At 40.9% G+C, this 27,217-nt stretch overlaps 1 protein-coding gene across 1 annotated transcript in view; it reads right to left on the bottom strand.

Annotated features, from left to right (window-relative positions):
- Positions 1-3,825: 3,825 nt before the first annotated feature.
- The window catches only part of WDR47 (WD repeat domain 47), an 81,294-nt gene continuing 57,902 nt past the window's right edge, over positions 3,826-27,217 (bottom strand). Inside the window, 6 exon segments of the mRNA XM_033196022.1 lie at positions 3,826-5,189; positions 7,914-8,132; positions 21,929-22,060; positions 22,810-22,980; positions 23,475-23,644; positions 27,048-27,205. Coding sequence (XP_033051913.1) covers positions 5,047-5,189; positions 7,914-8,132; positions 21,929-22,060; positions 22,810-22,980; positions 23,475-23,644; positions 27,048-27,205 — 993 coding nt within the window. The 3' untranslated portion in view covers positions 3,826-5,046.

The raw sequence follows: 27,217 nt of genomic DNA, 5'->3' as shown, positions 1-27,217 counted from the left end.
TGGGAGGCTGAGTGAGGTAAGAGGATCATTTGAGCCCAGGAGTTCTAGGCTATAGTGAGCAAGACTTTGTCAATACAACACGATGCAATAAATTTAAAAATTAAACATTTTAAAAATAGAAATAATCTCTCAACTTGATGAGGCAAACACACACACACACACACACAAAACTGGAGCAGACCTCTAAAAGTCCTCCCTGGGAATAATTAAGAACCTCTGGCTGGGCCCGGTGGCTCACGCCTTTAATCCCAGCACTTTGGGAGGCCGAGGTGGGTGAATCACAAGGTCAGGAGTTCAAGACCAGCCTGACCAAGATGGTAAAACCCCATATCTACTAAGAATACAAAAATTAGCCTGGCATGGTGGCACACGCCTGTGATCCCAGCTACTCAGGGGGCTGAGGCAGAGAATTGCTTGAGCCCAGGAGGTGGAGGTTGCGGTGAGCCGAGATTGTGTCACTGCACTCCAGCCTGGGCGACAGACTGAGACTCTCTCAAAAAAAAAAAAAAAAAAAAAAGAACCTCTGCACTACCCATCCACCCCAAACTCCCCTTCCTTGCACTCCCAAACGAGATGGACCCTGAAAGTATAGATACTTCAGTCCTCTCATTTTCCCTTTTATGTGAACCTCAAAGAACCTTGTCACCCCCATGCAGAAGACATGTGGAGACAAACAAAAAATGACATATGTAACCAACTATTTATTGAAGCAAATATGACAATTTCTGGTGCTTATTATTTTGAGAGGGAGTCTTGCTGTGTCGCCCAGGCTGGAGTGCAGTGGCACAATCTTGACTCACTGCAACCTCTACCTCCCGCATTCAAGCGATTCTCCTGCCTCAGCCTCTCGAGTAGCTGAGATTACAGACACACGCCACCACACCCGGCTAATTTTTTTTTTTTTTTAGAGACGGGGTTGCACCGTTGTCGACAAAAAGAGTTAAACTCTAAAATATTTGAAGAGATTTATTCTGAGCCAAATATGAGTGACCATGGCCCGTGATACAGCCCTCAGGGGGTCCTGAGAACACGTGCCCAAGGTGGTCAGGGTACAGATTAGTTTTATGTATTTTAGGAAGGCATGAGACATTAATCAAATACATTTAACAAATACATTGGTTTGACTTAGAAAGCTGGGAGAACTCAAAGCCGGGGACTTCCAGGCTATAGGTAAATTTAAACATTTTCTGGTTGACAATTGGTTGAGTTTATCTGAAGACCTGGGATCAAAGGAAATGCTCAGGTTAAGATAAAGGATTGTGGAGACGGAGTTTTATTGTGCATAGAAAGCGCTCAGATAAAAGACTTCAGAGAAAGCAGGTTGTAAAATGTTTCTTACAGGAATTAAAAAGGTGCCTGGTTCCAAGTTGATTACCTCCTGGATCTGGAAAGAAAGGAAGGAAAACAAAGGGGAAAAGGGATTCTTTATAGGATGTGCATTTTTCCCACCAAAGACTTTGCAGGGCAATTTCAAGGTATGGCAAGAAAATGTATTTTGGGGTCAAACATTTTGATACTCCTGTTATGCCAGAGTCAGACTGGAAAGTAAGTCATGATGTACAGGATTAAATAAAACCCATCTGATGAGAATTCATGGTTTGTAAGGCACGACTCCCCAGACCCCTTAGATAAGAATTTAGGCAAGATTAAAAAAAAAAAAATCGGAGCTTAGTCCTCACCATGTTGGCCAGGCTGGTCTTGAACTCCTGACCTCAAGTGATCCACCCGCCTCAGCCTCCCAAAGTCTTGGGATTACAGGCATGAGCCACCACACCCAGCCTTGGTGCTTATTATCTAATGTACTGCAGTAAAAGAAATGAATTCCATACCTAATGTCCAGGAGAATCTTTTCTCCCTGAGAATGATGAAGGTGGAATACACAATTTTATGAATATTTTTAACCAGGAACTTGAACTGGTCTCTGAGAAATAGCTTATTTTCCTAATTTTAAACTTAACACAACTTATCTAATATCTAAAATGTGTGAAATTCAACATGAAAGTAAACTAAAGAAGAGACTGGGCCAGGCATGGTGGTTCATGCCTGTAATCCCAGCACTTTGAGAGGCTGAGGTGGGTGGATCACCTGAGGTCAAGAGTTCGAGACCAGCCTGGCTAACATGGTGAAACTCTGTCTCTACTAAAAATATAAAAATTAGCCAGGTGTGGTGGCTGTCACCTGTAATCCCAGCTACTAGGGAGGCTGAGGCAGGACAATCGCTTGAACCTGGGAGGCGGAGGTTGCAGTGAGCCAATGTCATGCCATTGCACTCCAGCCTGGGGACAAGAGCGAGAGACTTCATGTCAAAAATTTAAAAAGAAGAGATTGTGGCCTACTTTCAGCAGAATTCCCTTCTGCATGCCTGAAAGGTAGAAAATTTGTGTACCTATTGAATACCCACAAGCTAGCTGTATTTTATTTCTTTCTAAGTTGAAATTGCAAAATTATAACTGAATGAAAGAGATCTGATCTCCCCAACTCCATCTTGCTTCCAAGCTGTCCTTGTTCATTCCTGGTCGTAGGCCAAACTAACTTTGGTGGCTCAGGCCTGTAATCCCAGCACTTTGGGAGGCCAAGGTGAGCAGATCCCTTGAGGTCAGGAGTTCAAGACCAGCCTGGCCAACATGGCGAAACCCCGTCTCTACTGAAAATACAAAAATTAGCTGGGTGTGGTGGTGTGCACCTGTAATCCCAGCTACTTGGGAGGCTGAGGAGGAGAGTCGCTGGAGGTAGAGGTTGCAGTGAGCCAAGATCACACCACTGCCACTGCACTTCAGTCTGGGTGACAGAGCGAGACTCTGTCTAAAAAAAAAAAAAAAAAAAAAAAGTGATAGCTCTTTCCCAAAACAAACCCCCTTCTTGCCTGGGGACTAGACTGCCTCCTTTGTAGGAATAACAAATTAGCCACAAGATTAGACATTACAGTTTAGGAGTCATACAGCTGGAGGCTACAAGATTCTGACCCTCCCCACATTGCTCCTGGGGATAACATCATTACTGTAAAACCTAAGATCAGAGATTGAGATATTTCCCAGACCCTGCACTTGATGGATCAGCTGGCACCAGTTGTATCAATAAACTGGCTCATCTCATCTTGTGGCCCCCACCCAGGAACTGACTTAAGAAGAAAACTTTGACTTTCTATGATTTCATCTTCAACCCAACCCATCAGCACTCGCAATTCATTAGGAGTGAACCCCATCCACCAAATTATGCTTAAAAACTGTGATCCCAGAATGTTCAGGGAGAGTGATTTGAGTGATAATAAAACTCCAGTCTTCTGCACAGCTGGCTCTGCATGAATAACTCTTTCTCTATTGCAATTCCCATGTCTTGAATAAATTGGCTGTATCTAGGCAGAAGGCATGGTGAACCTGTTGGGTGATTACCTAATTTGACATATTCATACTCTTGAGTTTGAATTTATACATATTGTTAGGCTTTTATTAGTCAACTTTCACAATATATTAAGGATGAAAGTTCTCTAAATCTTGGATAAAAGAGATAGAAGACACACAAAAGTTATATAGGCCAGGCACAATGCCTCATGCTCGTAATCCCAACACTTCAGGAGGTTGACTCAGGAGAATCACTTGAGGCCAAGAGTTCAAGACCAACCTGGACAAAGCAAGACCCCATTTCTAGAAAAATTGTTTTTTTGTTAAGTTATACAGTTGCCAAGGATTAAAATGCAAATTAGTAGAAGAACTTTAGAAAGAATCTAAGAAACTGATTATGGGCTTCATCCATTGGACCTCACTTTCTCCCAGTAAACTGAAAAAATAACATTCTTTTGAAAGCCAAAGACTCTGAGGAACAGAAACAGTTTTAGGTGTCAAGAGGTCTTTATTGAAATAATAGCACAGTTACACTTCTAATACCCTTTCCACTTGTATACAACAGATGAAAAATGCTTGCTACATACAGTGCACAGACAGTTCAATAATGAGAACCAATACAACTGCATGTGAAATAAATAAAATAGCCTATTTAAATAATTTAAAGTAAAATTACTGTACAATATGAAAATAAAGATACATAAATGTTAGAATCTACAAAGCTGTAGAAATAAAATCATTATTCTGCATTACACAAAACAGTGCAAGAAAAAAATCCAAATAAGCTTTTGGAGTGCAAACTTTAAATCTTCCATTTTAAATTATCATGCAGACATAGCATTTCAAGCCATGCTATGGTCTATGGCAAGGATTTTAATTTTTAAGGAGAAAACTGCTAGCCAGTAAATTTACTGCCCCATCAAGTGTTGCATCACATAACTGCTGCTGCTCTGCTTCTATGGTTCAGTTTGGAAGGGAGGTATCCTGTTACATTCAAAAAACTGAAGTTAACAAGTTTCTGAAGCAAACATATTTACCTTTTAGCCTGAAACAAAATTATATGACAAAATAATCACATCCCTGGGTTTAAGAAAAAAGAAAGGGCCTATACCACATAGTGAAGAAGCAGTTTTTCATTCATCTTTAAACTCCATAATGATCCTTAAGTGAAAGCAACCATGTAACTTTTGAGTGACATATATTATGGAATTCTGACCTCTAGAAGACAAGTGATAATACAATATGGGATCATGAGAAGAGCAAAAGTAATTCTGAACACCTGGGAAGTTTAATCTGGGAGGAACTTGGTTGCATTACATTTAATAATATAGTTGAAGTATAATTCCATTGCAATGTGCATATAAAACTGTTATTTAGGCAAAGACCAAGGAATGCATTTAATACTAAACTGTAAACACATTGTCCACCTTGACTTGGAGTGCACACCAACAACGGAAGAGCTCTTCTGCAGACTTTGGCAACGAGACTACATATAGCAGGTCACAGCAGCACGAGCTCACATGGAAGACTGAAAGCGCTGTGGAATAACACCACCCAACACCTCCTATCAGTGGGATACATGGTAATAAGGGGCCTCTTCGTGCTAAACCACTTTCCTGGACACTACGTTCTTCAGATTTGTAATTTTCACAACTCAGTAGTCTTAAGTCTCTGTGCTTTTGCTGCATAGACTGACATGGGGTGTGCTCTACCCATTGTAAGTCCAGAGGGTGACAGTTCTATCTGCAGAGGATGACAGGAAGGAAAGATCCTGGGTGTGCCATCTGCACTGAATCACTTTGTCTTTGTGCTCCCCCACCACCATGATAGGAAGCTGCTTGGTGAGGTCCCCTAAATTAGAAAAGAGATGTTGATTTACAATGCAAAATAAGAATAGGTACAGATTTTATAGACTTCCTGTTACTTTAAGATACTACAGTATAAAAAATCTTAAACTACATTAATATAATACATTGAAAGGTTTACACAGGGATAAATTACTAACTACCTAATTATGCTATTAGTATTTGGTAACATACCCACACAGCAACATTTGACAAGTTGCTCGCTCTCTCTTTGAAATTCTCTCAACTCGATTTCTCCCTGATTTCAGTGCCACTCCATCTTTTGCTAGTTTCCCTTTTCTTCTTGACTTAAAGCTTGGTGAATCTCAGAAGTCAACCCTCAGATTTCTTCTGTTCTCTCTGTACCTAACTTCCTACAAAATTTCATCTAGCAACATGGCCATTTATATATTTACAATTCATACATATTTTATCTCCAATCTTGAGTTCTCACTTAAGCTCCAGACTAGTATCCAAATAGTCATTCAACATCTCACTTGATTGCCTGATAGTCATCCTAAGTTAAACTTGTCTAAAACTAAACTTGGTTTTCTTGCCTAAACCTGTTCCTCCCCTCACCTATCTCCCTTATCTCAATGGCACCATCTGGTTGCTCATGACAAAAACCTAGGAATCATCACTGAATCCTCTTCCCCTCACTCCCTAAATCAAATCCAAATAAAATATATCTCAAATTTAGTCATTTCTTACTACCTCCACCTCCACCACCCTAGTCCAAGCCACCATCATCTCACCTGAACTATTCCAACAGCCTCCTCACTGACATTTATATTTCTACTCTTGCCCCCCTTACAATCTACTCTCTACAGAACTCCAAATTCTCTAAAAACATAATTCAGCTCCTATCACTCCCATTTAAAATCTTCCAAAGGCTTCATATTATACTTTTAAAATGCTTATAGCCCACCAACTATAATAAATGTACCACTCTGGAGGGGGATACTGATAATGGGGGGGGGGCAGGCTATGCATGTGTGAGTCAGGAGTATATGGGAAATCTCCGTATCTCTCAATTTTGCTGTTAACCTATCACTGCTATTCAAAATAAAGCCCTTTAAAAATGTCTATAAAACCCTGCCATTTATTCTTCTGTGTCTCTCTCTCTTAGTTCACTAAGTTCTGGCCACATTGGCTTCTTGTAGTGTCATGAACGTGCTAAGCTGGTTCCTACTTCAGCATCTTTATACTTGCTGTGCTCTTCTCCTAGGGTCCTGGCCTGGCTTGTTCCTCCTCATCATTCTGGTCTCTGTGCAAATGGCATTTCCCTGGAGAGACCTACTCCAATGATCCTATTTAAAATAGCCTTCCCCCTGCAGTGAGCTGAGATGCACGGCTGCACTCCAGCCTGGGCGACAGAACAAGACTCCATCTCAAAATAGATAGATAGATAGATAGATAGATAGATAGATAATCTTTCCCTATTCACCCCAGTCACTATCTTCCTACCATGCTAATTTTTTTAAACAGCACTAATACCTAAAATTACATTGATTATTGGTTTACTTTTCATTGAACTCATATAAGCTCCATCAGGGAGGGAATTAACTGTCTTATTTTCATCTGTCAGTCCCTAATTGATACACAATATTTGCTTGATGAATGTTTAAAAATAAAACTAGATACTAAGACCTAATTACAGATTGTATGCTAATTATTTAATGTAGAAGCTAATAAGAGTACAGAAATCCATCATTTATCTCAGAATGAGTCATTATAAATAAATGTTGATTTTAAAAAATATCTTAAGTGGAGGTGGGAGGATCACTTGAGGCCTGGAGTTCAAGACCAGCCTGGGCAATATGGCAAGATCCCATCTTTACAAAAAAATTTTTAAAATTTGCCATCCATGGTGGTGCACAGATGTAGTTCCAGCTACTTGGAGGCTGAGGCAGAAGGATCGCTTGAACCCAGGAGGTCAAGGGTATAGTGAGCAGTAATCATGCCACTGCATTCCAGCCTGGGTGAAAGAGTGAGACCCTGCCTCAAAAAAGAAATCAAAAACTAACAATAAGGTTGGGCATGGTGGCTCATGTCTATAATCCCAGCACTCTGGGAGGCCAATGCAGGCAGATGGCTTGAGTTCAGAAGTTCGAGACCAGCCTGCACAACATGGCAAAACTTTGTCTCTATGAAAGACACAAATATTAGCCAGGTGTGGTGGCATGCACCTGTAGTCCTAGCTACTTGCAGGGCTAAGGTGGGAGGATCACTTGAGCAGGGGAGATAGAGGCTACAGTGAGCTAAGATCACGCCACTGAACTCCAGCCTGGGCGACAGAGTGCAACCCTGTCTCAAAAACAAAAACAGGCTTGGTGCGGTGGCTCACGCCTGTAATCCCAGCACTTTGGGAGACGAAGGCGGGTGGATCACTTGAGCCCAGGAGTTCGAGTCCAGCCTGGGCAACATAGTGAGCCCCTGCCTCTATAAAAACAAAACCAAAGCCTAACAAGACTATTCACTGCTTATTTAATAATTTGCTATTATATATCTTAATACAGTCTCAGAATCTGCTCAATATCATAAAATTATTGAAAATATTATATAATTATAATTGATTATATAATTAATTATATAAATCAATTGAATTATAATTGATTATATAATCAGTGGTTGTGGTTGATTATATACAACCACATCACACTAATAAAAAAAAACAAAGGTCCAAAATAGAACAGGAAAGATTAAAAACAGAGAAGTCGATTTCAATCACCTTGTAGGTCTGTCACCTTTATTTTCATATCATAAGAGCCTGTTAGCAAGTAGTGAGCTCCCGGGGAGAATCGAACAGAGCGAACATCACTGGAATGAGGGTGGTAACTTTGTACCATTCTTCCTCCTCTTATGTCATACAACATGCAGCTAGAATCTTCTTGACCTGTGGCTAAGAGACGACCACTGGGATCTACAGCTACAGATGCCACTGCACTGCCTGTAGTGGGAGGAATGAAAGTTTAAATATGGAAAATCAATATACCCAAATGGCAACACAGCTAATTATGTTCACTGAGCCATATACTAACGATTTAATGTAGTTTATCAACACTGTTCAGCTATGAAAAAATCCAAATTAACAGTTAACCAATGAACACTTGTGTCCTTTTAAGGCCCAAGGCCTAAATAAGATTTTGTAAGAAACGAGAAAGTCCATTATTTGTCATTTGAGAGAACTGTGTGGAACAGCATCACCTATAGTGCAATAGATGAGCCATGCTACAGAAACCACTTTTCTCAATCCAGTGTTTTCACTACTGAGTAAGTGTCTAGAAATGCTCCTATACCTAGCTAAGAGTCTAGTTAAAGAGACAAGAAATTCAGTAATAAAATGTATTTTATTTTAGGACAACAGTATAGGAAATGTACTAAAGCAACACATGATTACTGCCAGTAGGAACTGTGAACAGAAAATAAGCTCTTGGGGGCATATATTCAGGGCAACTTGAATCCACGTCTCCCAGAAATAAAATAAATAAATAGGCCAGGCGCGGTGGCTCACACCTGTAATCCAGCACTTTGGGAGGCCAAGGCAGGCGGATCACATGGTCAGGAGATCGAGACCAGCCTGACCAACATGGTGAAACCCCATCTCTACTAAAAATACAAAAATTAGCCGGGCGTAGTGGCACGTGCCTGTAATCCCAGCTACTCAGGATGCTGAGGCAGGAGAATCGCTTCAACCTGGGAGGCGGAGGTTGCAGTGAGCTGAGATCGTGCCACTGCACTCCAGCCTGGGCGACAAAGTGAGACTCCATCTCAAAAAAAATAGACAAATTTTTTTGAGACAGAGTGAGACCCTGTCTCAAAAAAATAAATTAATTAAAAAAAAAAAAAGAAGTTTGAGTAACACTGCTCTAGACCAAAGTGGTCTAGGAAGACTTCACAAAAAAATGGGACACAAGTTAGATCTTGAAAAACAATAAACAGTATAAATAAGAGTATGTATGTATGTATACACAGGCAAACACATACATTTATATGTAATAAAGAATAATCTTTTCTTGAAATATTGAAAGAGAAGAGGGCTATTATGATCAGCAAGAATTACAGAATTACATGAGAAAAAATTTAGAGGAAAAGTATAAAACAGTTACAGGAAGGTGGACCAGTTTGGCTGGAGTTAAAAGTTTAACTTTTAACAAAAGTTAACATGAAAGGCAGCTTGAAACTGAAATGCAAAAGGTGGGTTAGGGCCAGGCCATCAAGTGCCTAAATCTCAAACTGCAGAGTTCTGAACTTGTCTCTGTAGACAGTAAAGCATCACTGTAGGTTTCTTTTTTTTTTTTTTTTTTTTTTTTGAGGCGGAGTCTCGCTCTGTCGCCCAGACTGGAGTGCAGTGGCCAGATCTCAGCTCACTGCAAGCTCCGCCTCCCGGGTTTACGCCATTCTCCTGCCTCAGCCTCCCGAGTAGCTGGGGCTACAGGCGCCCGCCACCTCGCCCGGCTAGTTTTTTTTTTTTGTATTTTTAGTAGAGACGGGGTTTCACCATGTTAGCCAGGATGGTCTCGATCTCCTGACCTTGTGATCCGCCCGTCTCGGCCTCCCAAAGTGCTGGGATTACAGGCTTGAGCCACCGCGCCCGGCCAGCATCACTGTAGGTTTCTAAGCAAGAGAATTACATGATTCAAGCAGTACTTTGAGTAGATTAATCTAAGTGAAAATGTGTATCAAATTAAAGTGGAAAGATTGTAGAACAAAAGAGGCCACTGGGGCCGGGCGCGGTGGCTCAAGCCTGTAATCCCAGCACTTTGGGAGGCCAAGACGGGCGGATCACGAGGTCAGGAGATCGAGACCATCCTGGCTAACACGGTGAAACCCCGTCTCTACTAAAAATACAAAAACTAGCCGGGCGAGGTGGCCGGCGCCTGTAGTCCCAGCTACTCGGGAGGCTGAGGCAGGAGAATGGCGTAAACCGGGAGGCGGAGCTTGCAGTGAGCTGAGATCTGGCCACTGCATTCCAGTCCGGGCGACAGAGCGAGACTCCGTCTCAAAAAAAAAAAAAAAAAAAAAAAAAGGCCACTGGAAGACAAGAAAGATTTCAGAAACAAAAACTGAATAAACAGTCAACAGTCTAGGAAATTAACTGCCTGAGTGGGGCAGTTAATTAAAATAAAGCAAAAATGAGTCCCAGATTTCAAATCTAGTTGCATGAGGAAATAAGAGAACCATTATCAAAACTAGGAAAATGAAAAAAAAAAAAAAACAACAACAACAACAGTAGGGAAGGTGGGAAGAATAACTGATTTAGAGGAGAAAAACAAAGAGTTTAGTTTTACATGTACAAAATTTATAGTGTCAACAAAAAATCTTCATTCATTTATTCAAAAAAGTTATTAAATCACTACTCCCTTAGGCCAGGCACTATGGTAGGTATTAAATCTCTTCTGAAAATAGAAGAGGTATCTTTGCTGCCTTGATGAAACTTAAAATCTATTGGAAGAGGTAAGCACTAAACAAGTAAACGAGTATATAATTTTAAATAGTGGTAAGAGTTCAGTCATAGAAAATAATGGTGAGGTCCCAATTAGGTAAATCAAAGAAGGCCTCTCTGGCCAGGTAGCATTGAAGTTAAGACCTAAAGACAGGAAGGGCCTAACCATGAGACGACAAGAGGAGGAACATTTCCAACTAAGGAAACAGCGCATGGCTTTACTGGACATGGACCTTGGCATGTTCCAGGAATTGGAAAGAAAAAAAGTAAGTGATCTGAGATGAGACTAGAAGGGTAAAAATGCCAAATCAAGCAGTGTCTTACAGGTCGTGATAACAAGTGTGCACTTTAAGATTTAAAGCCACTGAAGGTGTGAGGTGACCAGGTTTATTTTTTCAAAAGGGTACTCTGACTGCTATGTGGATCACAGACTAAAGGGAGCACAAGTGAAAGTATACAGTAAGGAAGCTATTGCAGTGGTTCAGTTGAGATGGTAGTTTATCCTATTTATCCTAGAGTGGTAGAAATAGAGGAAAATACGTAACTGGGTTTTTGTTTGTTTTTTTGAGACAGAGTCTCACTCTGTCGCCCAGGCTGTAGTGCAGTGGCATGATCTCGGCTCAGGGCACGGAGCCGAGATTCTCCTGGTTCAAGCGATTCTCCTGCCTCAGCCTCTGGAGTAGCTGGGATTACAGGCACCCACCACCACGCCGAGCTAATTTTTTTGTATTTTTCGTAGAGGCAGGGTTTCACCATGTTGGCCAGACTGGTCTTGAGCTCCTGACCTCAGGAAATCCGCCCACCTCGGCCTTCCAAAGTGCTGAGATTATAGGCATGAGCAATCACACTCCTGACCTCAGGAAATCCGCCCACCTCGGCCTTCCAAAGTGCTGAGATTATAGGCATGAGCAATCCCACCTCGGCCTTCCAAAGTGCTGAGATTATAGGCATGAGCAATCACACTCGGCCAGGTGCAAAAACAAAAAAACAAAAAAATTAGCCAGGCGTGGTAGCAGGAGCCTGTAGTCCCAGCTACTCAGGAGGCTGAGGCAGGAGAATGGCGTGAACACAGGAGGCGGAGCTTGCAGTGAGCTGAGATCACGTCACTGCACTCCAGCCTGGGCAACCTGAGCGACAGAGCAAGACTCTGTCTCAAAAGAAAAAAAAAAAAAAAGAATTTTATGAGCCCAGCACACAGAATAGGTTTCAGCTAGAGATAAAAATGTAAGTCCTTCAGCATATGTGTTACACTTAAAGCCGGGGAAATGGATGCAATCATCTAGAGAAAGAAGAGAGACTAGGCCGGGCGCGGTGGCTCAAGCCTGTAATCCCAGCACTTTGGGAGGCCGAGACGGACGGATCACGAGGTCAGGAGATCGAGACCATCCTGGCTAACACGGTGAAACCCCATCTCTACTAAAAACTACAAAAAACTAGCCGGGCGAGGTGGTGTTGCCTGTAGTCCCAGCTACCTGGGAGGCTGAGGCAGGAGAATGGCGTGAACCCGGGAGGCGGAGCTTGCAGTGAGCTGAGATCCGGCCACAGCACTCCAGCCTGGGTGACAGAGCGAAACTCCGTCTCAAAAAAAAAAAAAAAAAGAAAAGAGACTAAAGTCCTGAGCCCTAGGGAATGCCAGAATTTAGAAGTTGAGCAAAGAGAAAGAGCCAGCAAAGGAATAATTACCCAGAAAGGTAAGAGAATAGCAGAAAGCCCAAAAGAAAAGTGGAAGAAATCAACTGTGTTGCATGACACTGAGAGTTGAAGCAAAAGTAGGATATAAAAGTGATTTGACAACTGGAAGTTTATTGGTGATCTTGAAAAAGACAGCATTTGTTATAACGGTTGCAGCAGGAACCAGATTAGAATAAGTTAAAGACTGAGGGTAAGGAAATGGCTAACAGTATATCTAGGCAAGACTTTTGAGATATCTGAGTAAAAAAAGAAGCAAAAATTGAGGGTAAGAGCTGGAAGGTGGATAAGGAGGTCAAGAGATGAATTTTTGGCTTGCCAATTCTATAAAATGTTTCCATGTGCATGATAGAGAAGCAGAGGAAGAGAGATACAGTAAGAGGAAGACAGTAATGTTATCAGAGAGAGGAGACAACCAAAAACTAGAAGTCTCTGAAATGGAGAAAAAGGGCCTGAAAATAAGTAGAAAGCTAGAGTTTAAAAATAAATTAGTGGTAAGTGTATAGAAATTACACAAATAAACAAACAAAAAAACACAATTATTAACCCCAAGGAAAATATACACAAGAAAAAAAATAAGCTATGAATGGCATCACACTGGTTAAAACAATGTAAACAATGACTAACTGAGCTAACCAAAACTGATGTATTAAAAAGATGCGGAGGGGCTAGGCAGGGTGGTGTGTGCCTGTGGTCCCAGCCACTCAGGAAGCTAAGGCGGGAGGATGGCTTGAACCTGGAAGTCAAAACTGCAGTGAGCCATGAATGCAACAATGCATTCCAGACTGGGTGACAGAACAAAACCCTGTCTCAGAACAAAACAAAACAAAAAACAAAAAAAAGAAAAGATGCAGAGAGAGGAAAAATATATGTGAACATGGGATGATGGGAGCTGGAAAGGGACATGAAAAAGTTAAATCTTCATCTTCTATGGTAGGAAGTCAATAAATAATCCTAAAGAAAAGAAAATAAATTAAATAAATATGAATATGTCCCTTATTGACATACAAATTCTTCCTCTCTCCACATCTTTTCTTTTCTTTTTTTTCTTTGTTGCATGTGTTTTGTAGATTTTGCTTGATAAGCATTGTTTTTTTTTTCTTTTTTTTTCTTTTTATTTATTTATTTTTTTAGTATACTTTAAGTTCTAGGGTACATGTGCATAACGTGCAGGTTTGTTACATATGTATACTTGTGCCCTGTTGGTGTGCTGCACCCATCAACTCGTCAGCACCCATCAATTCATCATTTATATCATGTATAACTCCCCAATGCAATCCCTCCCCCCTCCCCATGATAGGCCCCAGTGTGTGATGTTCCTCTTCCCGAGTCCAGGTGATCTCATTGTTCAGTTCCCACCTATGAGTGAGAACATGCGGTGTTTGCTTTTCTGTTCTTGTGATAGTTTGCTAAGAATGATGGTTTCCAGCTGCATCCATGTCCCTACAAAGGACGCAAACTCATCCTTTTTTATGGCTGCATAGTATTCCATGGTGTATATGTGGCACATTTTCTTAATCCAGTCTGTCACAGATGGACATTGGGGTTGATTCCAAGTCTTTGCTATTGTGAATAGTGCCGCAATAAACATACGTGTGCATGTGTCTTTGTAGTAGAATAATTTATAATCCTTTGGGTATATACCAGTAGTGGGATGGCTGGGTCATATGGTACATCTAGTTCTAGATCCTTGAGGAATTGCCATACTGTTTTCCATAATGGTTGAACTAGTTTACAATTCCACCAACAGTGTAAAAGTGTTCCTATTTCTCCACATCCTCTCCAACACCTGTTGTTTCCTGACTTTTTAATGATTGCCGTTCTAACTGGTGTGAGATGGTATCTCATTGTGGTTTTGATTTGCATTTCTCTGATGGCAAGTGATGATGAGCATTTTTTCATGTGTCTGTTGGCTGTATGAATGTCTTCTTTTGAGAAATGTCTGTTCATATCCTTTGCCCACTTTTTGATGGGGTTGTTTGTTTTTTTTCTTGTATATTTGTTTGAGTTCTTTGTAGATTCTGGATATTAGCCCTTTGTCAGATGAGTAGATTGCAAAAACTTTCTCCCATTCTGTAGGTTGCCTGTTCACTCTGATGGTAGTTTCTTTTGCTGTGCAGAAGCTCTTTAGTTTAATTAGATCCCATTTGTCAATTTTGGCTTTTGCTGCCGTTGCTTTTGGTGTTTTAGACATGAAGTCCTTGCCCATGCCTATGTCCTGAATGGTACTACCTAGATTTTCTTCTAGGGTTTTTATGGTATTAGGTCTAACATTTAAGTCTCTAATCCATCTTGAATTAATCTTCGTATAAGGAATAAGGAAAGGATCCAGTTTCAGCTTTCTGCTTATGGCTAGCCAATTTTCCCAGCACCATTTATTCAATAGGGAATCCTTTCCCCATTTCTTGTTTCTCTCAGGTTTGTCAAAGATCAGATGGCTGTAGATGTGTGGTATTATTTCTGAAGACTCTGTTCTGTTCCATTGGTCTACATCTCTGTTTTTGTACCAGTACCATGCTGTTTTGGTTACTGTAGCCTTGTAGTATAGTTTGAAGTCAGGTAGCGTGACGCCTCCAGCTTTGTCCTTTTGACTTAGGATTGTCTTGGCAATGCGGGCTCTTTTTTGGTTCCATATGAACTTTAAAGCAGTTTTTTCCAATTCTGTGAAGAAACTCATTGGTAGCTTGATGGGGATGGCATTGAATCTATAAATAACCTTGGGCAGTATGGCCATTTTCACGATATTGATTCTTCCTATCCATGAGCATGGTATGTTCTTCCATTTGTTTGTGTCCTCTTTGGTTTCACTGAGCAGTGGTTTGTAGTTCTCCTTGAAGAGGTCCTTGACATCCCTTGTAAGTTGGATTCCTAGGTATTTTATTCTCTTTGAAGCAATTGTGAATGGAAGTTCATTCCTGACTTGGCTCTCTGTTTGTCTGTTACTGGTGTATAAGAATGCTTGTGATTTTTGCACATTAATTTTGTATCCTGAGACTTTGCTGAAGTTGCTTATCAGCTTAAGGAGATTTTGGGCTGAGACAATGGGATTTTCTAAATATACAATCATGTCATCTGCAAACAGGGACAATTTGACTTCTTCTTTTCCTAACTGAATACCCTTGATTTCTTTCTCTTGCCTGATTGCCCTAGCCAGAACTTCCAACACTATGTTGAATAGGAGTGGTGAGAGAGGGCATCCCTGTCTTGTGCCAGTTTTCAAAGGGAACTTTTCCAGTTTTTGCCCATTCAGTATGATATTAGCTGTGGGTTTGTCATAAATAGCTCTTATTATTTTGAGGTACGTTCCATCAATACCGAATTTATTGAGCATTTTTAGCATGAAGGGCTGTTGAATTTTGTCAAAAGCCTTTTCTGCATCTATTGAGATAATCATGTGGTTCTTGTTTTTGGTTCTGTTCATATGCTGGATTACATTTATTGATTTGCGAATGTTGAACCAGCCTTGCATCCCAGGGATGAAGCCCACTTGATCATGGTGGATAAGCTTTTTGATGTGCTGCTGAATCCGGTTTGCCAGTATTTTATTGAGGATTTTTGCATGATGTTCATCAGGGATATTGGTCTAAAATTCTCTTTTTTTGTTGTGTCTCTGCCAGGCTTTGGTATCAGGATGATGTTAGCCTCATAAAATGAGTTAGGGAGGATTCCCTCTTTTTCAATGATTGGAATAGTTTCAGAAGGAATGGTACCAGCTCCTCCTTGTACCTCTGGTAGAATTCAGCTGTGAATCCATCTGGTCCTGGACTTTTTTTGGTGGGTAGGCTATTAATTGTTGCCTCAATTTCAGAGCCTGCTATTGGTCTATTCAGGGATTCAACTTCTTCCTGGTTTAGTCTTGGGAGAGTGTAAGTGTCCAGGAAATTATCCATTTCTTCTAGATTTTCTAGTTGATTTGCGTAGAGGTGTTTATAGTATTCTCTGATGGTAGTTTGTATTTCTGTGGGGTCGGTGGTGATATCCCCTTTATCATTTTTTATTGCGTCTATTTGATTCCTCTCTCTTTTCTTCTTTATTAGTCTTGCTAGCGGTCTGTCAATTTTGTTGATCTTTTCAAAAAACCAACTCCTGGATTCATTGATTTTTTGGAGGTTTTTTTGTGTCTCTATCTCCTTCAGTTATGCTCTGATCTTAGTTATTTCTTGCCTTCTGCTAGCTTTTGAATGTGTTTGCTCTTGCCTCTCTAGTTCTTTTAATTGTGATGTTAGAGTGTCAATTTTAGATCTTTCCTGCTTTCTCTTGTGGGCATTTAGTGCTATAAATTTCCCTCTACACACTGCTTTAAATGTGTCCCAGAGATTCTGGTATGTTGTATCTTTGTTCTCATTGCTTTCAAAGAACATCTTTATTTCTGCCTTCATTTCGTTATGTACCCAGTAGTCATGCAGGAGCAGGTTGTTCAGTTTCCATGTAGTTGAGCGGTTTTGAGTGAGTTTCTTAATGCTGAGTTCTAGTTTGATTGCACTGTGGTCTGAGAGACAGTTTGTTATAATTTCTGTTCTTTTACATTTGCTGAGGAGTGCTTTACTTCCAATTATGTGGTCAATTTTGGAAGAAGTGCGATGTGGTGCTAAGAAGAATGTATATTCTGTTGATTTGGGGTGGAGAGTTCTATAGATGTCTATTAGGTCCGCTTGGTGCAGAGATGAGTTCAATTCCTGGATATCCTTGTTAACTTTCTGTCTCGTTGATCTGTCTAATGTTGACAGTGGAGTGTTGAAGTCTCCCATTATTATTGTATGGGAGTCTAAGTCTCTTTGTAAGTCTCTAAGGACTTGCTTTATGAATCTGGGTGCTCCTGTATTGGGTGCATATATATTTAGGAGAGTTAGCTCTTCCTGTTGAATTGATCCCTTTACCATGATGTAATGGCCTTCTTTGTCTCTTTTGATCTTTGATGGTTTAAAGTCTGTTTTATCAGAGACTAGGATTGCAACCCCTGCTTTTTTTTGTTCTCCATTTGCTTGGTAGATCTTCCTCCATCCCTTTATTTTGAGTCTATGTATGTCTCTGCATGTGAGATGGGTCTCCTGAATACAGCAGACTGATGGGTCTTGACTCTTTATCCAGTTTGTCAGCCTGTGTCTTTTAATTGGAGCATTTAGTCCATTAACATTTAAGGTTAATATTGTTATGTGTGAACTTGATCCTGCCATTATGATATTAACTGGTTATTTTGCTCGTTAGCTGATGCAGTTTCTTCCTAGCCTCGATGGTCTTTACATTTTGGCGTGTTTTTGCAATGGCTGGTACCGGTTGTTCCTTTCCAGGTTTAGGGCTTCCTTCAGGGTCTCTTGTAAGGCAGGCCTGGTGGTGACAAAATCTCTAAGCATTTGCTTATCTGTAAAGGATTTTATTTCTCCTTCACTGATGAAACTTAGTTTGGCTGGATATGAAATTCTGGGTTTAAAATTCTTTTCTTTAAGAACGTTGAATATTGGCCCCCACTCTCTTCTGGCTTGTAGAGTTTCTGCCGAGAGATATGCTATTAGTCTGATGGGCTTCCCTTTGTGGGTAACCCGACCTTTCTCTCTGGCTGTCCTTAAGATTTTTTCCTTCATTTCAACTTTGGTGAATCTGGCAATTATGTGTCTTGGAGTTGCTCTTCTCAAGGAGTATCTTTGTGGCGTTCTCTGTATTTCCTGAATTTGAATGTTGGCCTGCCCTACTAGGTTGGGGAAGTTCTCCTGGATGATATCCTGAAGAGTGTTTTCCCACTTGGTTCCATTTTCCCCCTCACTTTCAGGCACCCCAATCAGACGTAGATTTGGTCTTTTTACATAATCCCATACTTCTTGCAGGCTTTGTTCATTTCTTTTTCTTCTTTTTTCTTTTGGTTTCTCTTCTCGCTTCATTTCATTCATTTGATCCTCAATCACTGATACTCTTTCTTCCAGTTGATTGAGTCGGTTACTGAAGCTTGTGCATTTGTCACGTATTTCTCGTGTCGTGGTTTTCATCTCTGTCATTTCGTTTATGACCTTCTCTGCATTAATTAGTCTAGCTGTCATTCTTCCACTCTTTTTTCAAGATTTTTAGTTTCTTTGCGCTGGGTATGTAATTCCTCCTTTAGCTCTGAGAAGTTTGATGGACTGAAGCCTTCTTCTCTCATCTCGTCAAAGTCATTCTCTGACAAGCTTTGATTCATTGCTGGCGATGGGCTGCGCTCCTTTGCAGGGGGAGATGTGCTCTTATTTTTTGAATTTCCAGCTTTCTGCCCTGCTTTTTCCCCATCTTTGTGGTTTTATCTGTCTCTGGTCTTTGATGATGGTGACGTACTGATGGGGTTTTGGTATAGGTGTCCTTCCTGTTTGATAGTTTTCCTTCTGACAGTCAGGACCCTCAGCTGTAGGTCTGTTGGAGATTGCTTGAGGTCCACTCCAGACCCTGTTTGCCTGGGTATCAGCAGCAGAGGTTGCAGAAGATAGAATATTGCTGAACAGCGAGTGTACCTGTCTGATTCTTACTTTGGAAGCTTCCTCTCAGGGGTGTACTCCACCCTGTGATGTGTGGGGTGTCAGACTGCCCCTAGTGGGGGATGTCTCCCAGTTAGGCTACTCAGGGGTCAGGGACCCACTTGAGCAGGCAGTCTGTCCCTTCTCAGATCTCAACCTCCATGTTGGGAGATCCACTGCTCTCTTCAAAGCTGTCAGACAGAGTCGTTTGCGTCTGCAGAGGTTCTGCTGCTTTTTTGTTGTTGTTATTTATCTGTGCCCTGTCCCCAGAGGTGGAGTCTACAGAGACAGGCAGGTTTCCTTGAGCTGCTGTGAGCTCCACCCAGTTCGAGCTTCCCAGCGGCTTTGTTTACCTACTTAAGCCTCAGCAATGGCGGGCGCCCCTCCCCCAGCCTCGCTGCTGCCTTGCGGTTAGATCGCAGACTGCTGTGTTAGCAATGAGGGAGGCTCCGTGGGCGGGGGACCCTCCCGGCCAGGTGTGCGATATATTCTCCTGGTGTGCCCGTTTGCTTAAAGCGCAGTATTGGGGTAGGAGTTACCCGATTTTTCAGGTGTTGTGTGTCTCAGTTCCCCTGGCTCGGAAAAGGGATTCCCTTCCCCCTTGTGCTTCCCAGGTGAGGCGATGCCTGGCCCTGCTTCAGCTCTCGCTGGTCGGGCTGCAGCAGCTGACCAGCACCGATTGTCCGGCACTCCCTAGTGAGATGACCCCAGTACCTCAGTTGAAAATGCAGAAATCGGCCGGGCGCGGTGGCTCAAGCCTGTAATCCCAGCACTTTGGGAGGCCGAGACGGGCGGATCACGAGGTCAGCAGATCGAGACCATCCTGGCTAACACGGTGAAACCCCATCTCTACGAAAAAATACAAAAAACTAGCCAGGCGAGGTGGCAGGCACCTGTAGTCCCAGCTACTCCGGAGGCTGAGGCAGGAGAATAGCGTGAACCCAGGAGGCGGAGCTTGCAGTGAGCTGAGATCCGGCCACTGCACTCCAGCCTGGGCGACAGAGCAAGACTCCATCTCAAAAAAAAAAAAAAAAAAAGAAAATGCAGAAATCACCGGTCTTCTGTGTCGCTCGCGCTGGGAGTTGGAGACTGGAGCTGTTCCTATTCAGCCATCTTGCTCCGCCCTACCACATCTTTTCAATATAGTTATACCAGTTTTGGTTAGATCAGTAGTCATTGTTTACATTATTTTAACCAGGGCAATGCTGTTTTTCTTAATAAGCCTTATTGAATTGCTTGATTTCTTAAACCAGGGGTCCCTAAGCCCCACACCACTGACTGATAGCAGTCTATGGCCTGTTAGGCACCAGGCCGCACAGCAAGAGGTGAGCGACAAGTGAGTGAGCATTACCACCTGAGCTCCGCCTCCTGTCAGATCAGTGGTGGCATTAGACGCTCACAGGAGTGGGAACCCTATTGTGAACTGCGCATGTAAGTTATCTAGGTTGCGTGCACCTTATGAGAATCTAATGCCTGATGATCTGAGGTGGAACAGTTTCATCCCTAAACCATCCCTACCCCTTCCCACCCCACCCATGGAAAAATTGTTTTCCACAAAACTGATTCCTGGTGGGTGCCAAAAAGGTTGGGGACTGCTGCCTTAAACTATGTCATATATTAATTTTGAAAATGATACAAACTAAATTTTAACAAATCAATGATCATGGATTCAAATGTGCTGTAAAACATCATATCTGGTTTGAATCAAAGTGAAGAAAAAGGTCCATGAAACTCAAAAGAATAAACAAGGCATTAAAAAAAACACCAAAAATTTAGAATACAAGGCAGATCTTTTCACTTGGAATACTACCATAGAATTCTCTTCTAATTCTGCTATTAAAAACTACAAAGGACCAGGCATGATGGCTCACACCTGTAATCTCAGCACTTTGGCAGGGCCAAGGCAGGTGGATCACCTGAGGTCAGGAGTCTGAGACCAGCCTGGCCAGTGTGGTGACACCCTATCTCTACTAAAAATACCAAAATTAGCTGGGTGTGGTGCTGGGCGCCTGTAGTCCCAGCTACTCAGGAGGCTGAGACAGGGGAATCGCTTGAATCTGGGAGGCAGAGGTTGCAGTGAGCCAAGATCGTGCCACTGCACGGGTGACAGAGAGAGACCCTGTCTCAACAACAACAACAAAACTACAAAGGTGGAAAAGGTACTTTAGAATAAAATAAGGATAATAGCAGAATACTGTGTCACTCTTAGATACCATGCTTAAAAGGTAGTACAATGCGGCCAGGTGCGGTGGCTCACACCTGTAATCCCAGCACTTTGGGAGGCCAAGGCGGGCAGATCATGAGGTCAGGAGCTCGAGACCATCCTGACTAACACGGTGAAACCCCATCTCTACTAAAAAATACAAAAAATTAGCTGGGCATGGTGGCAGGCGCCTGTAGTCCCAGCTACTCGGGAGGCTGAGGCAGGAGAATGGCGTGAACCTGGGAGGCGGAGCTTGCAGTGAGCTGAGATCGCACCACTGCACTCCAGCCTAGGCGACAGTGTGAGACTCCATCTCAAAAAAAAACAAAAAGGTGGTACAATGCAAAGAACAGTACATGGAACAATCTAAGACATACTGTTAAGTTCAGAAAGAGAAATTTGTAGTGCATGCTACCATTTCTGTGTGTGTGTGTGTGTGTGTGTGTGTGTGTGTGTGTGTGCATTTGTGTTTACAGGAGAAGGGAGATTAGGATACATACAAACTTTCTGGTTATATATTTATAGAATATTTCTGGAAGAATAAATAAGAAATTGGTCCTTTAGTGAAAGAGAGACCAAGAAATAGGAACGGAAAGAAAATAGTACACTCCTTTGTTCAATTTCACTTTTTGCCATGTGCATGCATTTTAAAAAATGTTTCTAGACATCTGAGTTATAAAATGGCCCTGCTAACAGACAATCTGGGACATTATATTTAATCTCCCTGGGCCTTGGTTCCCTAAGCTGAATATTAGTTTTACAAATAAGGTAACAAATGAAAGTATTCTGAAAGAACTGAAAGTAACTAATAAAACATCAAGTATTTATTTCACTATTTTTTCTATTTTTTATATTGCAGGGGAGAGGAAGTAGGCTACTGCAATTTACAAAGTTTTTTTCTCATATAAATTCATTTAAATTAAAGAAAAACCTACCAGTTCCATGAAATGTTGTGCCAACAACACGAACACAACTTGGTACTCGAAGATCCCAAAATCTAACAGTCTTATCTTGGGAACCAGATGCAATCATCCAGCCACTCCAGGTATAAAGTGCTAAAATATGCCCTATAAAAGATCATATAGTCAATTATTAACGTGGGAGACTGTCTTTCCATAACATATTCAAAGCTAAACACTCTAGACTTGGGCAAGGTGGCTCATGCCTATAATCCCAGCTACTCAGGAGGCTGAGGCAGGAGGACTGCTGGAGCCCAAGAGTTCGAGGCTGCAGTGAGCTATGATCATGCCACCACATTCCAGCCTGGGCAACAGTGCAACAACCTGTCTCTAAAAAAAAAAAAGAAAAAGCTAAGTACTCCTTATTTACAGGGCAAGTGGAGGTCTGGTTAATCAAATGTACTATGTGATAGAGATTTTTCACATTTATCAAATAGACTGACAATTTTAAAAATAAAATAAAATTCAGTAAAATGCACAACATCAAAACCATACTAGGCCAGCCATGGTGGCTCATGCCTGTAATCCCAGCACTTTGGTAGGCTGAGACAGGATAATGGCTTGAGCCCAGGAGTTCAAGACCAGCCTGGGCAACATAGTGAGACCCTGTATCTACAAAAAATTTTTTAAATTAGCCAGGCGTGGTAGCACATGCCTACAGTCCCAGCTACTCAGGAGGCTGGGTAGGAGGATCACTTGAGCTCAGGAGGTTGAGGCTGCAATGAGCTGCGATTGTGCCACTGCACTCTGTCTGGGCAATAAGAGCAAGACCCAGTCTCTTAGAAAAGCAAATGCAGAGAGGAAAAAACGCAGATTGAACAAAAAGAAAAGCAGCACTTGAAACTGATATTACATACCAGTATGTCCACTCAAAGCATGGAGGCCCTGTCCTCTTTGACAATCTGTTGTATAAATGTTACAATCCCCTGCTCCAGCACTTATTAAAATAGCTCCTCCGCTTTCTGGGCCTTCCATAAATGCCAAGTCTCTAATTGTTCCATCATGCATACTAAATTCCAGATCTGGTCCTGAAACAGTAATAAGAATTAAAAAAAAAAAATGCTGCTCAACTTACTGTGGTAACTTGAGATTGCTAAACTACCTCAAAACTGGTCAAGAATAATGGTTTAGAAATATGGTTTGTATTTTCATGTAGGGATTGGTATTATAAGCAGCTTCACTTCACTGAGCAAAGAATTTTATCAAAATAGCTATTACCATGGTTATCTTGTCTCTTATCTCAAAGAAAAAGAGAAGACAGGTGATGTCTAGAAAACATGTGGTAGATATTTAAAGGTTATTTTTCTAATAATTTTATAAAACTCAAACACCACCTAGATACCTGTAAGAATTTACTAAGAAAGAGTAATACCTCATGAATGTAACTAAACAATTAGAATTATTAAAAAATTCTTAAGATTATATTCTTGGATTTCATTAAAGACAATACAGAAATTCAACATGGAGGAAACATAATGTATACACTGGTAAGCTAGCTACTGCTTACATACTTGGGCCCTACCTGTTGCGTTACAAGTCTCTGCATTGAAGGGCAGCACTTTGACGTATTTGTCATTTGATCCTGTTGCTAATAACTGCCCACAAGGACTCCAGGCCACACAGTAAATGGATCCTTTATGATGTTTATTCCTTTTAAAACGTACCACTGGCTGCTTAGGAGTCTCATGTGCACTGAAAAGAAAAATTACAGAAAGATATCTCAATTTCTTGCTTGCTACAATCAGTTATTATGAGGTTCCATATTATAGTTGTTCCTGAAGGAGCAAAAAGCATGTCAGACAACAGCTTATTAATAATTTTCAAAATCATAGAAGAAATAAAATTAGAAGCATACTTAAAACCCAAAAAGTAAAATTATAAACCAAATCATACTAAACTAACTCTCATTTCAGATGACAAAGGAAATAGGATATACGACTTTAAAAAAAACTCTCCATTTCTCATATTTTGCATGGATTTTTAAATTCAGAAACAAAAAAAAATTAAAAAGCTAACAACGCTTCCAAATTTTTTTAAAAAGCAATAAGCATGTAATAAACATACAATAAGCACATAACAAACATGTAATAAACATATAATATGAGCAATGTGCAAGAGTTCTGTCCAGAGTTTAAAATCTGGTACAGGCAGATATTGTCATGACTACCTATATATAGAAAGGCAAGTATAAGTTGTTATATAGTCCAGTATAAAGCACTGGGCCTTAAAGGATAGGGTGAATTTTTACAGAAAAAGAAGAAGGCAGGAGAACCACTTTAGTGACAATAAAATATAGCAGGGAAAGTACTGACTGAGTATGCAGCAATGCAAAGAGTCTGTGGGGCTAGCGGTGAAAAGCACGAGGCATTTAGTAGAGTGAGCAGGAGGGATGTGGGTGAGGCGCTGCAGGCTCAGCTGTGGAGGGTTCTAAATGCCATGCTCCTCAAGAGTTTGTCCTTTAATGACAGTCAAACATTGGCTTCATGGGGTAACAGCATTTTATCTACACTTTGAAACACAGACTAATATGAAACTAAAGATTTCTAAATCAGGTATAACGATAAAATCAAGTCTATGTAAGCAAATGTACATGTTTCTGGAGATTCATCCTGAAGGATGAAAGGGTTAAATGACATGATATCTAAGATTTATTTTTAATACTTTAGCAAATAAAAAAGATGAAGGAAGCAATGTTACAAAAATCTTGACAACTATTGAATTTCAGCATACTAGTCTCTCTACTTTTGTGTCTTTGAAAATGTTCATAATTAAGAAATTTTTAAAAAACAAACAAGAAGACCGACAAATCTCTAATACCTAAGAAGCATTTAATATTGATCTAGGCAGGGCATGGTGGCTCATGCCTCTAATCCCAGCACTTCGGGAAACCGAGGAGGGCAGATCACGAGGTCAGGAGATCGAGACCATCCTGACCCTGTCGCTACTAAAAACACAAAAATTAGCTGGGCATGGTGGCGCGTGCCTGTAGTCCCAGCTACTCAGGAGGCTGAGGCAGAAGAATCACTGGAACCAGGGAGGCGGAGGTTACAGTGAGCCGAGATCGTGCCAATGCACTCCAGCATGGTGACAGAGTAAGACTCTGTCTCAAAACAAAAACAAAAAACAAAAAAACTGATCTAGAGAACAGACCAGATAAAAAGATTTTCTTTTCAGCTGCACAACCAATTTATCACCAAGTCCCACTGATTCCTTCTTAAATGGATTATACCTCTCAAACCCACCCACTTTGCCCCACTGCCACTGCCACCACATTAGCCATCAAATACAAACAGCTTCCTCCCTTTCTCCCAGCATCTCCTCTTATTGCCATCCAATCACAGGCAGAGGGATCATCTCAAAATACATTTACACTTGATCTGCTACTTTCAGTGATAAGTACTTTCACTGCACTCAGCATGAAATCTAAAATGGCTAGAAAGCTCTGCCTAATTTAGTTCATGTCTATCTCTGCAGCCTTATCAAACTCAAGCTCATAATTTTCCAACCAATCTGAATTTATTTCAGTTCCTAAAAAAAGCTAAGCTCTTTCTCACCTCACATTCCCTCTATATTATTCTCTTCTCCCTTCTGTTTACATAGCTAGGTTCTACTCATCCTTAGATCTCAACTTTAGTGCCTCTTCCTCAAAGAAGTCTTTCTCTGACTTGCCAGTCTGCACCCTACCCCATTTCCATTTTATTCTCTCACAGCACCTTGTAATCTTTCTTCATAACATCTCCCAAAATGTGTATTTGTGTTCATTTGCATGATATAATGCAAATGAATGCATCTTCCCCACTAAACCAGAAGTTCCATGAAGCCAATAAACATGTTTGCTTTACACACAACTATAGTACCTAATACACAGGAACCCAAAATATGTATTTGCTAAATAAATGTATTTATTTTCAAATCAGTTTCTTCACAGCCTATGACACATCTGTGTTTGTGTAAGAAATACAAGATGAGAAACAGTTACCTTAAGTTCAAAGTTAACCTTAAACATACAAGTCTTTGGTTCTACCTCCATAATTATTGCTATTTCTCACTCCCTTATAGATAATTTTGCCATTCTTTCTTAAATATTTCTACTTAAATAATGCAGTGGGCCAGGCGCGGTGGCTCAAGCCTGTAATCCCAGCACTTTGGGAGGCCGAGACGGGCGGATCACGAGGTCAGGAGATCAAGACCATCCTGGCTAACACGGTGAAACCCCGTCTCTACTAAAAAATACAAAAAACTAGCCGGGCGAGGTGGTGGGTGCCTGTAGTCCCAGCTACTCGGAGGCTGAGGCAGGAGAATGGCATAAACCCGGGAGGTGGAGCTTGCAGTGAGCTGAGAACTGGCCACTGCACTCCAGCCCAGGCGACAGAGCGAGACTCTGTCTCAAAAAAAAAAAAAATAATAATAATAATAATAATAATAATAATGCAGTGAGCACCAGTAAATTATAATACTATCAATTAACCTGGGCCTTATTATATTCCCTTTCCCAATCATTAAACGCTGCCAACAGTCCAAAAGCCTAAATTATTGGTTTCAGACATAGAGATAGCAAAAAAATACAAACAAATGAAAAATCCCACCCCTCTGTTTCTCAAACTAGGGTTATAATTTAAAAAGTCTTAAGAAGTGTAAAAGAGTAAAAGTTGTATGTAAATTACATACATAATTTATAAATAGGTGTGTATGAATAGGAAAAAACACAGTATATATAGGGTTCAGTACCACCCAAGGTTTCAAGAATCCACTGGGGTTCTTAAAATGTATCCCTTGCAAATAAGGAGGGACTACTATATAAAGACTTTTCAGATAAAAAACAAAATACAAAAGGCATGGAAATAAAGAAGTCTAAAGCAATAAATGAGCAATGTTGTAATCAGAAACATTTTATGAAAAAATTATAAAGTTAATCAATGATTTAAGTATATTTCCTAAGCACTGAAAGTAAAAAGTTATTTTGTAACAGAAAATAAAGTTTAATCAAAGGAAAGAAAGATCTGAAACACCACTGAATGGCAATTCTGGAAAAGGAACCTATACGGCTAAATTAAAAACTAAGGTAAGAATGGTAGCACAAGTCATTGATCCTTACCTTGGATCAATTACGTCTGGATAGGCACATACTCTCAGAGTTTTTGAATTAGAACCAACAGCATATAAACCTCCAGCTGGATGAAAAGCCACTGCTCTAACAGCTTGTGTGTCTTCTAGGATATTAATACAAACAAACTGCTTTTTTGATTTGTCATCCTATGGAAAGAA

This window comes from Trachypithecus francoisi, unplaced genomic scaffold, assembly GCF_009764315.1.
Source record: "Trachypithecus francoisi isolate TF-2019V2 unplaced genomic scaffold, Tfra_2.0 Lachesis_group5, whole genome shotgun sequence".
Lineage (NCBI taxonomy): Eukaryota > Metazoa > Chordata > Mammalia > Primates > Cercopithecidae > Trachypithecus > Trachypithecus francoisi.
The sequence above is the reverse complement of the archived record's forward strand: the minus strand, read 5'-3'. Positions and strand labels throughout refer to the sequence as shown.